Source organism: Letharia columbiana (genome assembly GCF_014066305.1).
Source record: "Letharia columbiana isolate WasteWater2 chromosome Unknown Sc0000035_s1, whole genome shotgun sequence".
Lineage (NCBI taxonomy): Eukaryota > Fungi > Ascomycota > Lecanoromycetes > Lecanorales > Parmeliaceae > Letharia > Letharia columbiana.
In genome coordinates, this window is record NW_023501079.1 from 341395 (window position 1) to 356288 (window position 14894).

Sequence of the window (14894 nt, forward strand, 5' to 3'; positions counted from 1 at the left end):
GGTCTACTTCAGGAGATCACTGTTAACTCGGTTTAGGGTACTGTTGCCAAGCAATGTCACGTGCTGGCATTTCGCCGCTAGTGCGCCAAACGCGTCTATGATTCTTGACGCACAGTGACACACAATCGTCCCACCAGTCTTTCTCTATCACCACACGTTCCTCAGCTCCCTCAAAGCTTCTATGGTCTTAATGCCTGGCATGACACAATCTGAGTTTTCGATCTTAGACTCACTGACTAGTCGTCAAAGCAGGAGAAGGTCGTAATGATTACTACGGCCCCAACACTCAGGGATACTGATTTCAATCTGCAGCTAGCTCACGTCTTGCTGTATCCCTAGTCTATTGTTAAAGAGTTGAAACTCGAAGTATGCTATTCTAGCCGAAGCATAGTCGAGACCGCGCCAGTCACTCCCTTTGGCAGCTTGTTCGACGTCCCAACAGACCAAAATCTCCAGTCTCCCTCCTGGCGAGGGAAATTTGATTAAGCTCCTGTGAGTAAACATGGCACGACCAAAGACCAAGAAAGCTCAGAAGACTATCAACGACTCAGCTCCCCTGCCCACAGCTCCAACTGAGTAAGTCTTCTATTTGAATTTCTTAACCCTTCCGGAGGGCTTCTTCAACGCTCCGAGCGTTCCATACATCGTAGTCGTGCAAATGTTGTCAAACCGCTGTCATCTAGAATCAATGAACTTACCCATCATTAGGTCTGAACTTCCAAGGTTCCCTCTCAACCGTATGCCGGTGGAACTAGTTCACATGATCTTTAGCTACCTCACACCGACTCAAGTAGCTAGTATACGATTTATGAGCAAGATGCTCGCTGCAATCGGCCTCGAGTACATCGCTACAACGGTCACACTCACACTCAAAGAGGACAGCTTCGACCGACTACTGGAGATAGCTTACCATCCTGTCATCAACAAGTTTGTGCACAGCCTGCATTACGAGCACGACTTCTTTACGGATTTAGAACGAACAGAATGGGAGCGTAACATCAAAACGCCAGAATTTATGGCCGTTCGAAAACGGTGTTCCGGCATTCCAGTTCCCACCTTCAATGCTAGCCAACGGGCCTGGCGAGCTTATCATCGCGGGTGTGGTGCTATCAAAGCTTGTAACACGTACGGCAAAAAACGACTAGATCAGGCTTTCTCGACCTATCAAAACTATTGCGCAGAACAGGACCGCGCTTGGCGATCGGACTTTTTTTCTAGCAAATTGACGGATGCACTTCAGCATCTTCCAAACTTGAGAACAATCTACATGCCAAAGCACGGCAATTATTCCCGCTATCAAAAAGAAATTGCCCAACTTCTCAATGGCGCCTTTTACGATCAGCCATCCATTGAATCGGATAGTGTTGCTGTTACTCGCTCACTACTGCTTGCGGTGGATGAAGCCATTCACGGAGGTCAAAACGTGAACACTCAAGCCGGCAGCGCTGGTAGTGAACCTGCTCGGAAGGCAAGTAGCCGGGATTCACGCAATGCCAATTACAACGCTCCGACAGCCAGCAACCAGGTCAGTGCTAGTCTAGGTGGCAGGACACCGAATGGCGGCTATCTACGAGGAAATGATTCAGAAGGCAGCAACCAGCGTGTTCTTCGAGTCGGTAACTTTATCTTTGGGTCCTTCAATTGGAGACTCCTCTTGGAGGGCGATAAGGTCTTTGTAGCCATGAAGAGAAGCATATCTCACCTCACCAAACTCGGCATACATCTTCTCGACGATTGTTGGATCAAAGAGACCAGGCCACATTTCGCATCCCCAAGCGACATGGAAGCTCAAAGACAATGTTTGATCAAAGGACGTTTCCCCGAATTTATGAATTCGGCGCCTGGTCTCGAAGGGCTAAGCCTCTCCATCGGTCCAAACAATTTTTGCCGTCTAATGGTTGTCGTCGGCTTGTGCCACTGGCCTTTTTGAAGACGGTTCGCTTTCAAGGTTTCAGAGTCGGTATTCATAGCCTAGAGGGATTCTGTTCGAGACACTCTTCCACGCTTTCCAACCTCTCACTAGGGGATCTTGAAGTGGATGAATCATCGTCACATCCAGGAAAAGCCTCTTCCTACACAGTGTTTACCACGATTCGTGAGACCACGAAGCTAAAAGAAGCCAGCGTGTATGGGGTCTTCGATCTAATATCGCAGCTCTGGAACATGGATGACCATAGAGATGTCCGTCGCGCAAGTGGGACGCTGATCGGACGATACCTCGTGGGTGAAGGGGGCGATAGCAGCCTCGAGGATTACTTGAAGGAGGAGCGCTCAAGGATTGCCGAGCAGGAAGGGGAATCTTTAGTCAGCGACATCGACGCGTCACATATGAACGTGTGGACAAGTGAGAGTGAGGATTCTTTGAGCGAAAGCGACGGCTACGTAGGAACGGGAGCTCGATTATGACCATGACCATGGCAGGCCTGACTATGGGTGTCCAGATAGTCTGAGCGCGGCCGGGTGTCTACTGTTGTACAAAAAGGTCGCGAAGCATACATAGCTGAAAAAACCCAAGCCTTTCCGTGGCTTCAACGGAGCATTACTCAATCCAGCCTTCAGGTTTACAAAACAACCTCTGTGCACTTGGCGACTGGGTTTCCTTGAAATACTGCTACACGTTGTTTTCTGACCAAAGCATCTCCTACTCTCTTCATCATTATAGATCGACAGACAGGGAACGAACAAAGCAGTATTATCCAACATGGCGGATGCTTTTTCGAGTCTAGGTTCAGCGCTAAGAAGGACAGGGGCTTCAAAGGCGCGTTTCCCACGCGCCGCTGAAAATTCGACGTGTCAAACATCCTCGCCCATCCTTCGACGAACATTCAGCTTCGCCAATGGACCTTCAAACTCTTTCCTCTGTACTACCGCCTCCCAGGCCCAGCCTCCTCGGCTTGCCACTCGAGCTCCGTAACGAAATCTACCGCAACCTCCTCTCCACCGGCCGCAATCGAATCGATCTCGGTCTCGGCCGCGCCCGTTACAGCCTCCAAACGGCCGTCTTGGCCACCAATCGCCAAATCCACGACGAAGCCACCGCAGTCCTGCGCGAGAACAGGTTCATCAACATCGTCACGTCATGGACGTCCTTCAAACAGGACATCCTCGTGCAAGGCAAATTCCCCATCATCGCCGAAGGCGACGACAGATCCCCGTCCCCGGAGTCCCACATGCTCGTGGCACTGGACTTCATGGGCGACGTGGACACCTCGCGCCTGTACGCCTACGTCACCTGCCTGGCCGATCTGCCCCATCTCTGCCGACTGCTCTTCTACGCCAGCAGTCTGAGCCCGAACTTCAGCAGCTTGCTGCACGTCACGCTCGCGATCCGGGACCCGCAGGGGCGGGCGGAGAAGACGGTCGTCCCGAAGGCGCTGCAGGAGGCGCTGATGATGCCGTTTGCGGTTTTGAAGGGCCTGCACGGTTTGACGATCAAAGGGGCCAGGAACAAGGCGGTGGAGAAAGAGCTGAGGAAGGCGATGGGCGTCCCTAATCCCACGGCGGCTGATTACCTCGAGGCGGCGGCAGGGCTCAAAGATGCCGGTAATGCTGCCTTCAAGGCGGGGGACTACGCGCTGAGCATTCGAATCTACATCCAGGCTTACGAAGCGATGCATTTCATCGTGGAAGGCAAACGCTTTGCCATCATGCTGGACGGCTACTTCGCCTCTAACCCGCTGACCGGAGGCCGCTTCGACGGCCAGCGCGGCGACTTGGTCCGCCACCACCTAGGCTCGCAGCTAAGCTGGAACATCCTGGCCGCGTACCTGAAGATGGAAGATTGGGAGCAGGCGTACTTCTGGGGCGAGAGAGCCATTTCGGACATCGAGTATGCGGACGTGCAGCAGAGCATACTGGATGGGACGCCGAATCTTGTCACCGGTGCCGAAAAAGCAAAGGTCTATTGGAGGATGGCGGTGGCGAGTCAGGCGTTGGATAGGAAGCAGGTCTGGGCTAGGAGTCTGATGAAGGCGTACATGTTTGCGCCGCAGGACAAGATCATCGGGCGCGAGATGGAGGCGTTGGAGAAACGGTTGCAAAGGCAGGAGTTGGATCTTCAAGACCTTAAATCTTGAAAGGGATACATGGCGCCTCTCGCTTCCTATCTTGAGCAGTGTCATTGCTTCGCGAATTCAACGCAACGAACGGAACTGTTTCAGAGCTATCACGAGTGTCTCGTTCGGATTCACAATCGCATTGAAATATAGTGAGGATGGGGGGTTTAAATGTATGCTTGCTGCTGGCCTGCGTTAAATATAGAAGGTTAAACATCACCGCAATTGATCAAAATGTGATACCGTCATACTCCGTAATGTGCGCGAGAAGACTTGTCATTGATGCGGGTCGAAGCCAGATTGTACGTCTCGATCACTTGGATACACTAGCGAGTCAAATCGCGATGGGTGTGAGCGGTTGGGTCTCGTTTATGAAGTCGGCATTGAACTAAAGCTACTTTTATAATCCAACGCGCGCGTACAATTTTTAAGGAAAAGTTTATTGTGAGCGCCGGCAGTGTCGTTGAGTGCGTCAATCCCTGCGCTACTCGCATCGATGCGTGAAGTTATTGCGCCGCGATCTGGTCATGCATGCACCATGGTATAAGAATGGCCGGTGAGAGTCTTGGACCCAGGGGACGTTCTCGGGGCCTTAAGGATCGAATCGGGGGTTTCTGGGCCGCGCTGGATGCTGTCACATATTCAGCTGCCGTCGCACCCATCATCTTCGAATGTTGGATCCGTGGGGAAGTCCTCGCTGGGAGGAAGGTTTCTTCGCGCGGACGGTCCGGTTCATTGATCTGAACCCGGCACCAGGCTCCTGACTTCTGCATCCATCCATTAGGTAGAGCAGGGTTTGTATTAGAGTTGAAGCAGCTGGCAGGTGGTAGAGGGTGGTTTTTAAAGAAGCGCGGACCTGCAAATGTTTACTGTAATATTTTTTCGGAAGATTATATCAAGCTGAGTACGACACCATTGTAGGTACATGACGCTGAGTATAAGAATAAAAGCCAGGGACTGTCAACTCGCTCCGATGTCAAGGCCCCGCAGCATCCACGTAGGATCTGGCGATGGGTGAATGTGAGAGCTTGGTCCATCTAAAGATGTCAGACCAATGTTTTCCACTCTGGCTTAGCCTTGGCTTGTGAAAGGGATCGTATGCTTTGAAGTGAGTCCGAGGGGTCGCAGCTAGGGCATGTAACACCAAGCTCGAGTTGGAGTTGAGGTAGAAGCGTCGGAGTATGTTCAAGGAAGTCGTGCTTGGCCTTGAGTCTGATCCCAAAGGGATAGGGTATTGAACTGCACGGCTAGCAGCCAATTTCGGGGAAGTGCCGCCGCCGACTGGGTGTAGGTAAGGCCCTGAAGGGCATAAAGCCCCTTCATCCTCTCACGCACCGTGAACTACTTCGCTTCCCAATCTTCACCCATTGTTATCTCTGTAGAAGGCCTCCATGTCGCTATGCACCTTCAACCACATATCCCCAATGATGTTCTGCCCCTCCGCCTCAACCCTATTGTAGTCCATCCAATACTTTTCATGCAACGCCGCAGCGCCCATCGCATACTCCTTGATCGACGGATACGTCGAGGTCCACTTGTAATACACATTCGTCCACGGCATAGGCCCGTCCCACCGATGTGCATAATTCAGCAAATTCTGATCCGGGAAGTTAGGGTCGAAAGAGTTCTCTCGTTCCATGATAGAGGTGTAGTATTCAAAGATTTCCTGCGAAGGCTTGAAGACCATGAAACCGGAGCACATCCATTCGAGCGAAGGGTCGGGCGGGTATTTGTGCACACGGTCGGTTTGCTGGGCTTGCCCTGCTAACATGAAGGAAGAGGGCAGCGGCGCTGCCTCTTTCTTGTTGTCCACTTCCTTCTTCGGTCGCTGAATTCTTGTGCCTTCGTCCTCAAAAATCGCGTCCAGGCGCCGCGTGATGAACATGTCTGCGTCCATGTATAGCATCTTCTCGTATTCGGTCTGCTGAAAGACTCGCAGTTTTGTCATTATGCCCTGGTATTGTCGTTTTGTGTCAAGCCATTCCGGATCGCTAATGCCGTCCACCACCACAACTTTTGCACCATCCTTTTCAAGTCTTGCGCGCTTTGATTGGGAAACTTCACTGGAGGCGACGACGATGAATGGGATGGATGTGTTTGATCGAGTCTCAGGCTGATGCATAAGTTGATAGCCGAGAACGCGCGTGGCTGGTTAAAGTTAGTGGTTCAAGAAGATTAAGTTGTTCGGTCGGTGCGACACACCCACGAAATAATCGTCCTCATCATCCGTGGTCATTCCTTGTGCTTCGTCGCCGCGGTTCGTGCCAGTGTGGGCCTCGAGGAAAGCAACGAACGCTCTTCTGGGCTCGTTCGGTACTGCCGGAGCAGAGGACATGGCGACATTGACTGCTGAGGTCTCGGCTATTGCAGATGGAGAGCCATTGTCCGCAGTAATCTTTCCTGTTTCTTGCTCGTTCCCAGGTGTAGATATGGTAGCATCGGATGTGGGCTTGTCACCAGAAAGTTGTACGAGCGAGCCATTTGAGGCTGCTGTGGCATCTCGAGGATTATAGAGCGTGAGAAGTATGATGAAGATCACTGCAAGAATGGCGCCGGTAGTGAGAATGCGGTGCGAAGTCAGTTGGGATACCGGCGACAGCATGGTGCGTGGAGACAGCAACCTCGGAGTACATGCTGGTGGATGGTATGCTCTACACATACAACGTCAGCCAGGAATGAAGTGACCACGGGCTGTGAGCGCCCGTAGCCTATGTCGGCTTCCATGTCCAGGAGCGTCGGAAGTATCGTGTTGGCCCCTGAAATTAGTCGGTAGGGCGGTGAGGGGTGTCCAACAGTTTCAACGATGCTGGGATTCCCCATGAGCGGCAAAGCCGCGAAAACCGTAATGAAACGCCCAGCTATTTTCCGACTTCTACAGAATAAGGGCCTCGAGCGTTTCGCCGAGAGCGTTGGTTTCGCTGCCGCCAGGATCGAGACTTCACACGAGAGTGTTGCGGAAATCAAAGTACCAAGGGCTATTCGTGTCGTATTTCGACTCGTATCAAATCTGGTGGGTAGATGAAAGTCCACCATGCAATGGGCGAATGCTTAACGCCGATGTATGTGTACACGAATGCCCGTATCCAAACAAAAATAAAAGCCGTAGTAGCATCGAATGTCTGTGATAGACTGAGTGTGACAGGAACCTGTAACACTCATCGACTCCATTCTGCATCCTTCCTCTATCACTGGCGGACTGCCACGTTTTCTGACCATGGTAGCCATCTGCGCATGCAAGGGACCATGTTAGCCTTCCGAACCGCAGGCACTGCCGTCGAGTGCTGAAATGGGAGGGGCCGAGGCTCTCGGGGTCACATTGTTGTATGGGTAGTGCCGACATTCTAGCTGTTTACCCTCTTGCTGATGATGGTCGTTGCCCTCTGCTCATTCTTTGGCGTCCTCGATTGCTTCTTTCAATGATATCCCTGCTGCTGGTCCTCGGCCTGCTTGTCTCCTTGTCCAGCCTTTTGCTGCTGCTCTTTGGCCTGCTTTGTCTGCTTTGCCTGCTGCTCCTTTTTCTCTTTCTCCTCCTGCTGCTTCTTTTCCTCCTCTTCTTCCTCCTTCTTCTTCTCCTCTTTGGCTTTCGCTTGCTCTTTCTGTTGCGCCTCATGTCTCTCGGCCTCCGCCTTGGCATTGGACGCTCTGCTCAGCGCAGCATCAACCAAGAGCGTAGCTTCCTTCAATTCCTTTTGCTGAAATGGTTCCTCGTAGACCAAGCGCTCGAGTCTCTTAGAAGTCTCTTTCAATTCGTCACCCAGCTCTGGATGCTTGTTGAAGACCTGCTGCACGACGATGTCTGCCGTCGTATACTCCGTTGCGTTGTGCAAAGCCTGCTTTGCGGTCCTTAGGTTTGCCCAGAAGCCTTTGATGTTGCTGTGTAGTGTCAAGTTGGCAAGCGGTATGTTGACCTTCTCTGGCTCGTTCTCCACGATATCCAGCCAATGTCCCATCAGTGGGTATTTGTGCTCGACGCCAGGAAAATGGATCAACATGTCTCCCATTTTTGTCTCCGGTTCTTTATCCGGCCCCTGAGCGAAAGTATTGTACCACAGTCGAGGCTGATAGACTGCATGTTCTTTGTAGCCTTCCTGATCCAGCACCCATCTCATTGCGTCTTGTTCCATGTTAGGTATGGGGACTCCGAGAGGTACGTCAGGCCTTAGGAGCGGAAGTGCTGTGGCTTGAATGAGGAAGTTGACGCTCCATTCGTTGATACGCATCATGAAGAGGCCGCAGTTGAAGCTGTGCCAATCTTTGTTGCCAAGGAAGTGGATGTCATTGAAATCTTCTCGTGGGGGCAGGAATATGGACCAGGGAATGTTCTCGTTGAGAATGATGGTGTCAGCGTCGAACCATCTGCATCATCGTGTTAACGTTTCTTCAAGCCAACTGAAAAATGTGCCTCCTCTACATACACAATCCATTCGGCCCGCTTGCCAATGGGTTTTGTCAATTCCGCTATGATAATTGATTGCAGGTAGAGTAGCTTTCCAAACACCTACAAGACCACTCATCAGTTTTCCAGCGTCCATGTTATATGGAGGATCTCGTATGGGATCGTACCAGCACCTCCCATTTGCCGTGCCCAATTATGTCTTCTCTCAAAATATGACTCGGATATCCCCACTTTTCCGCATGCTTGAGGTGCGTCCTCACAGATCGCTCGTACACCGCGTTCGCTCCCATCTGATGGGCGGTATCCTCACTGCTGAATAACATGCACGCTTGACGTATTCTTGCGCCACCTTCGAGGGTGCTGTCGAAGATGTCACGTTGGTCGGCCAAGTCCTTGGTATCTTCTATCGCTAGGGCGATTGAGGACCAGGGATTCGATGGCTTGGAGGGTGGAACTGTGGAAGATGAGTCCCAGGAAGTCGGTGTGTGGAAGAAGAAGAAAAAGAAGAAGATTGGTATTGCACAGAACATGAGGGCGGCCAAGTGCTTCGGCGACGTGCCGAGCATACCGGCACCCAACATCTGGGGCAGAGACGGCAGCGCGATCCTGAACGAGAGAATATTCGCAAAGAAGGAGTAGAGGATGAAAGAGTGTCTGCGCGCCGTCGTCGGCGAACCTGGAGGACCAGCATATTCTGTCAGCCCTGGGCGACAGGGGGTGGTCTCGCGCCGCTATTAGGTCAATTCCATGTATGAAACTCTCCGGCAAATACCGACTAAGTAAAATTCCCCCCAGGCACTAGTCGGCAGTACCTGCCTAAACCTTACCGCTAAGAATAGGTCGATTGTCAGGGGAAATAAGCGCCGACGCGGAAGCCGGTCGCAGCTTAACATTAATACAGCACGGGAGAGCACGTTTCAATAATGGCCTCAAATTGCCTACCATACTCCAGCAATTCATCATCGAACAGTCCATCAATTTTAATCGTTCCAAGTAGACTTTATATAAAGAATGTCAAGCTGGACCTGGCGTCGATGAGCATCCATTAGTATTCATCGATTCCGATTCCTCTTGGCCCGAAATCTGGAGCCCGACGCAGCTATCGTGGTCGATGTTATGAATCAATCATAAATTTTTGAAAGGCCTACCCTACCAGAGATATTGCCTCCGGCAGATGGGGGTTTTCGTTTTTGCATTAACTGCAGGGCACTTTGGCATGCGGATTTTTAGAAGGGGCAATGCTCAACTTGCCACTTGAACACGAGTCCCGTGACTGACAGAGAAGGTCAAGGAGGGGGACTTCCATGAGTTGTTCACCAAAGCGAGGCAAGATTGGTGAGCTCTTTGTTATGTTGTTCAAGGAGATTCACGATGTGAGTGCAACATGTTTCGTATGCCATGACTTCTGTAATTCTGTTCTAGCACTGCGTCAAGCAGACTCTGATGTCTGATGTCCTATGTCGTTGACCGCGCCATCTCACTGACCGTACGGGGGCGCTGTTCTCCGTCTTCCAAAGCCAAGAGAAGCCCAATGTCATTTTTTGGTGAAATCATAATTATGCCATACAGCAGGGGGCATCCCAACATGCGCGGGCGTTCTAAAAAGCCAGGCATCCTCAGCGGCAAGCATTGCAACGTCCTCGGCAGTCCCCTGCGCCACTCTCATGAACAACCGCAATGTGGGGCTCCCCTCAACAACAGCATTTTGACCGCGTTTGACGATCATAACAAGAGAATCCCACAGCTCTTTGGGGTGGGTCTTAACCTCCCCATATCCGACGAAACCTTTCTCTCTTTGCTTCTTGAGATTGGCAAGGTCAGCAACTCTGACTGCCCCGCGGAGACTTTGTGTTGTCACGAGAATCCCGCAGAGCGATTCATCATCCAATATTGCCATACTGTCTTCCTGCTCAGCAACAAATGGCTTCCCGAGCACAACGTCATCTTCGGAAATACTAGGACCAAGCTACCCCAGTCAGCACAGCAATTATCAGTCAGACGAAGAGACGGATAATACCAGATTCTTGACTCTTGCAATCATCGCCTTATCACTATGCTCGATATCAAGCATTGGGTAAATTGTAACTTCTGCGAGGTCCTGCCCTACCATCTCTCCAACTTTTTTACACAAACTCTTGTGGTTGGGGTCCGTCGCCTCTTCGACCGCTTGCTTTTGGACCATCTCAACGAAGTGTCTTTTCTCAGCAGCCATGCTGCTTATCCTCTCAGCCTGATTCAGACCTTCCTTTTCAATCAGTTCGCGCGCGCGAGCCTCAGTCTCTGCGCCCTTCGCACGGCTCGACGTGGCCGCCTCAGCTAGAACATCTAGATGATCAGGGCTGGCGTTCTTGCCGATGAAACTGGAAGAGCTCTTGTTAATCGAGTCTCTCAACTGGGGCTGGATAGGACTTGAGGACCTCGAAGCTCTTGATGTCTCTGGGGAGGGCGAATGGGGTGCAGATTGGTTCTGTTCCAATTCATTCTTGTCCTTCTGTTTTCCGCGAGCGGTAGCACTTTTTGGGAAGGCTTCAGGCACTGGAGGAGTACGCCCCGTGAAGAAAGCGGACCTGGAAAACATCGTGTGGGATACAGAAAGAAAAGATGAAAAGAACGGTGTTCTGTGAGCTGAGAGTGCAGACTACCTTTTGTAAGTTCCTTACCTAGATCGACCAGAGCCGGACTGCCTAATTCTAGGACCCGATCTCGGGCAGTTAATACAGTTCCAAGCAAGGCAGCTTGCGCAAGACCAAGGTCCCAGTACCAACAGCCATGTTGGGCAAACTCTTGGAGCGGAATCAACTTCCCGAGCACCGAATATAGAGCTGTCGATTGTGCCGATTGTCCTTCAAGTCTAGTCTTGTCGAGTCTTTTCGGATCACGATGCATGGCCGATTGATTGTCTTCCGAAGCAGAGCAGCAACAAGTCCGTTCAAAGAGCGCACCCGCATTTCTCCTCGTCTGTCCTCGATACTACGGGATCGTGTCGTCCTTGATTCATTGTTGGAAGCAATGATTCTCGTTGATGCACCCGAATTCGGGTTATGAAGTCAAAGCAACTTGGACCGGACGCGAGAAAAAATTTGCAACTAGCCAGTAGAATCGTAATTTTTGAACGAAACAAGTATCTTGACAGTCGAACTCGCTCTGCTCTTCATTTGTCAACGATAAAACGCCCAGAGAGGCGTCATCACCATCCGAGATCGAGTTGGCTCGTACTTCGGTTCTGGCGACAATCAAAGAATTCCACGAGGAAAATATCGCTAATATCACTTATACTGGTTTATTTCTGAAGCGAATATCCGCAAATTGAATCTACCATAGTGAAACACGAGATCTAGGAGGCGGCCTGTATATCTTCATCCGGGCCAATCCGCGCTATAATTACTTGGACTTGGAGCGGCATGCTTGGGATGACAGATTCCTGTTCTATGTTTTTTCCACGCGATCAACTACTACCTATATTAATTGACTGTCGGAGTAGAAGCGGGACGGGTTTTGCTCATCGTTACGATTAGACCAAAAGGTGATTACTAGTAGTCCGTCACTAAACAGTGACTTATACTAGTTGTAGCACTACGTTGCAGTGGTATAGGTAGTCGGAAGGGGCATCCTGTGGGGTCTTCTTTGCTAGCCATATGTAGTATAGCTTGCTTGGCTGGATCCTTAAGATCCTTCGTCTTCTTCCATGGTACTTTAGAATCTAAGAAACGTTCCAAGAGATCACTGTTGTATTCTAGTCTATTAATACTTGTTCATCAGCCTGCGAAGACGTCATTCTCTGCCGCCCCGCTATTCTCTCAAAAGACCTCACTCACAACCCCCCTGTAAACTTTCACACATCTCATTCTTCCTTTTACACCGTCTTCTTCCTCTTCGTCGATTCGCTGCACAAAGCCTGTCGCACGCTTCTCGAGTCCTAGTCCTTACCCTCACCGAAATCCCATTTCCCGGACAGATACTGTCACTGCTGCTTCTCGTTCTGTTTTTAGTTTATCTGGCAGCGCCGTTAGTCTCAGGGTTCAATATAACGCTCTCAACCGGGAACATGCGACGCATTGATTTGCGAAGCGAAATGTTTGTTGGCTGGCTTACCGTCCGGGGTGGACGCTGCTGGCCCTGGAACCAGGGTGGTGCTAATTGCCACTTGACCACGGGAGTTACCGGCAAAAAGTCATCCCCAACTAAAATTATTATTCTGTACCTACGCTATACCCCCCTATCTCCTCACTCCAAGTCCACAGTCTTACAAATACGACTGAAAACCCAAATACTCACGCTTCGGATTCGAAACCGGGCCAAGTAAGCGATATATCCCCAATTCAACCTCCAAATGCTGGCCCTGGAACCAGGGTGGTGCTAATTGCCACTTGACCACGGGAGTTACCGGCAAAAAGTCATTCCGAACTGAAATCATGTCCAGTGCCCACACCGTCCGGGGTGGACGCCTGTTGGCTGTGGTCGTATTATTGTTGGAAGGGATTTAGTTTGTTTTAGGTTCGATTCCTAATGGGGCTATCTTTACTATCTGGCAGCGCCATTAGTCTCAGGTTTTCAAGTTCTGAACCGAAATTTAATTTGCGAAGCGAAATGTTCGTTCGTTGGCTTACCGTCCGGGGTAGACACCTGTTGTTTGTGGTCGTGGGAGGGGATTGATTTCTTTCTGGCAAATCCATCACCTCGATTTATTTTTCCTGTCCCTTCACGATGCCCGTAAACGTCCGTTTCGTTTCGTACATTCTTTTGGCAGCCATAGCCCTCACCACCATTGCCAAACTCGCTCATTTTCATGCCACCAAGTCATATCAACCATCCGATTTGCTGTCCGACTCTCGGCAAACAGCACCACTTGCAAACGCTACTAAAGTGAATCCGCCGGCCAAACAAGAAGATGAAGCCGCTCAGTCTCCCTTTGCATTCGTGGCTTTTCTGGCAGACAACTGGCAGCACAAGGAGTTCGACGATGATAACGAGGACATCTATTTCTACTCCACGCGCGTCATGGGCTACCAGCTGATGCACAACCTGGAAACTCGCTCCAACACCTCGATTCCCTTCGTCGTCCTGACCACGAAAGGCGTCTCGGAGCGGAAACGTGCCCGACTTCGAAAAGACGGCGCCGTGGTGATCGTCGTTGAGGATGTCCCGTTGCCGGATTGGTTCTCGATCGGCAACCCCTTCTGGGTCGACGTCATGACGAAACTGCGCGTGTTCCAGCAGACGCAGTACGAGAAGATCCTCCTCCTCGACGCGGACGTCTTGCCCGTGCGCCGACTCGATGGCGTGTTCCAGGATCCGGCCACGGAAGTGGTCGCGCCGCTGCAGGATAAGAAGAGAGAGGGCGACAAGATACCGCTTCCACCTACCTACATGTTTGCAGGCATGACGAACGGCGGTGGTCGGGAACACGACTCCGAAACGGAGGAAAAGTACTATGGGTCCATGGCGAAATACGGCGAGCTCGAGCAGGTGAATGCCGGCTTTCTCCTCGCGGCCCCTTCGCAGGAGATGTACGATTACTACACGTCGGTGCTGCACGAGGAAGGTCGCTTCGACCCTGCGCAGCCGGAGCAGAATCTGCTGATCGAGGCGCACCGGCTCGACGGGCCCCTGCCGTGGAAGAGCATCCGGTACGATTGGGTCATCAACAGCCCCAATTTCCAAGACTACGAGCACGGCGTGCACGCGGTGCATGAGAAGCTGTGGAAGGGCGAACACAGGATCGAGGAGTTTGGCCTGAAAGATCTGGCGGCGCTCTGGGATAAGGCCAGGGGGGAGATGGAAGGGTATTATCGCGCGCTGGACGATCCCTCGCCGACTACACGGCGCGTTAAGGCGGAGGATGGATGAGGGGGTTAAGATATCTGGATGGGCTGATGATGAATTCGTAGGGCTATCAGGACGGCGCATACGAGGTGCATGTGGAGCCTCAAATGCAAAGACAAGACTGCACGGCGTGAAGGACGCCGGGTCCGAGGGCGGAGAGTCGGAATAAGCTGAGGCACAAAGTCGAAGGCTTGAAGGAGGCCACGTGTAGGGATGGCATGCGAAAGACTGCAGCCACTCCAAGTGCGGCGAGAAAGTATTGTGCGCTTGAGCGCCGGCAGTGAGCAGCTGTTGTTTTTAAGATGCATCTGAGCTAGGCAACCGAGTCGAATTTGGAGAAGCAACATCGTCGTCGGGCGATGGAGAGTTCAACAAGAGCTCCGGCGACCATTAGGTCACGATAAGCTGTAGACAATCTACCTACCCACACCGATAATCCTTGCGCAGAAGGGCCTTCTCCTTCGTAGCAGACGAACCCTGTCTGTATGTCTTACCCGGCGAGTTTTTGATTTTTAGATTATCAAAACTGCTGCACTATTATCTTACACTGATAGTGGATAGTCGGTTTCGATTTTTAATATTCTAGTACACCAGGTAGTCGATGCAGTTTCGATATCCAA

The 14894-nt window shown here is 51.4% G+C and overlaps 5 protein-coding genes across 5 annotated transcripts; 2 read left to right on the plus strand and 3 right to left on the minus strand.

The window, feature by feature from the left end:
- Positions 1-502: 502 nt before the first annotated feature.
- On the plus strand, positions 503-4076 carry HO173_008904 (uncharacterized protein; the record flags this gene model as incomplete). Its single annotated transcript, XM_037310800.1, has 4 exons — positions 503-576; positions 709-1871; positions 2036-2382; positions 2748-4076. 4 exons carry the CDS (start codon positions 503-505, stop codon positions 4074-4076), a joined length of 2913 nt encoding a protein of 970 aa, XP_037162364.1.
- Positions 4077-5415: 1339 nt separating this feature from the next.
- On the minus strand, positions 5416-6657 carry HO173_008905 (uncharacterized protein; the record flags this gene model as incomplete). The annotated part of the gene is made up of 2 exons (XM_037310801.1): positions 5416-6203; positions 6258-6657. 2 exons carry the CDS (start codon positions 6655-6657, stop codon positions 5416-5418), a joined length of 1188 nt encoding a protein of 395 aa, XP_037162365.1.
- Positions 6658-7468: 811 nt separating this feature from the next.
- HO173_008906 (uncharacterized protein) lies at positions 7469-9032 on the minus strand (the record flags this gene model as incomplete). Its single annotated transcript, XM_037310802.1, has 3 exons — positions 7469-8411; positions 8471-8553; positions 8619-9032. 3 exons carry the CDS (start codon positions 9030-9032, stop codon positions 7469-7471), a joined length of 1440 nt encoding a protein of 479 aa, XP_037162366.1.
- Positions 9033-9985: 953 nt separating this feature from the next.
- On the minus strand, positions 9986-11029 carry HO173_008907 (uncharacterized protein; the record flags this gene model as incomplete). Its single annotated transcript, XM_037310803.1, has 2 exons — positions 9986-10417; positions 10469-11029. The coding sequence occupies 2 exons, from the start codon at positions 11027-11029 to the stop codon at positions 9986-9988; spliced, it is 993 nt and encodes a 330-aa protein (XP_037162367.1).
- A 2126-nt stretch (positions 11030-13155) lies between these two features.
- HO173_008908 (uncharacterized protein) lies at positions 13156-14298 on the plus strand (the record flags this gene model as incomplete). The annotated part of the gene is made up of 1 exon (XM_037310804.1): positions 13156-14298. The coding sequence occupies one exon, from the start codon at positions 13156-13158 to the stop codon at positions 14296-14298; it is 1143 nt and encodes a 380-aa protein (XP_037162368.1).
- Positions 14299-14894: the final 596 nt, after the last annotated feature.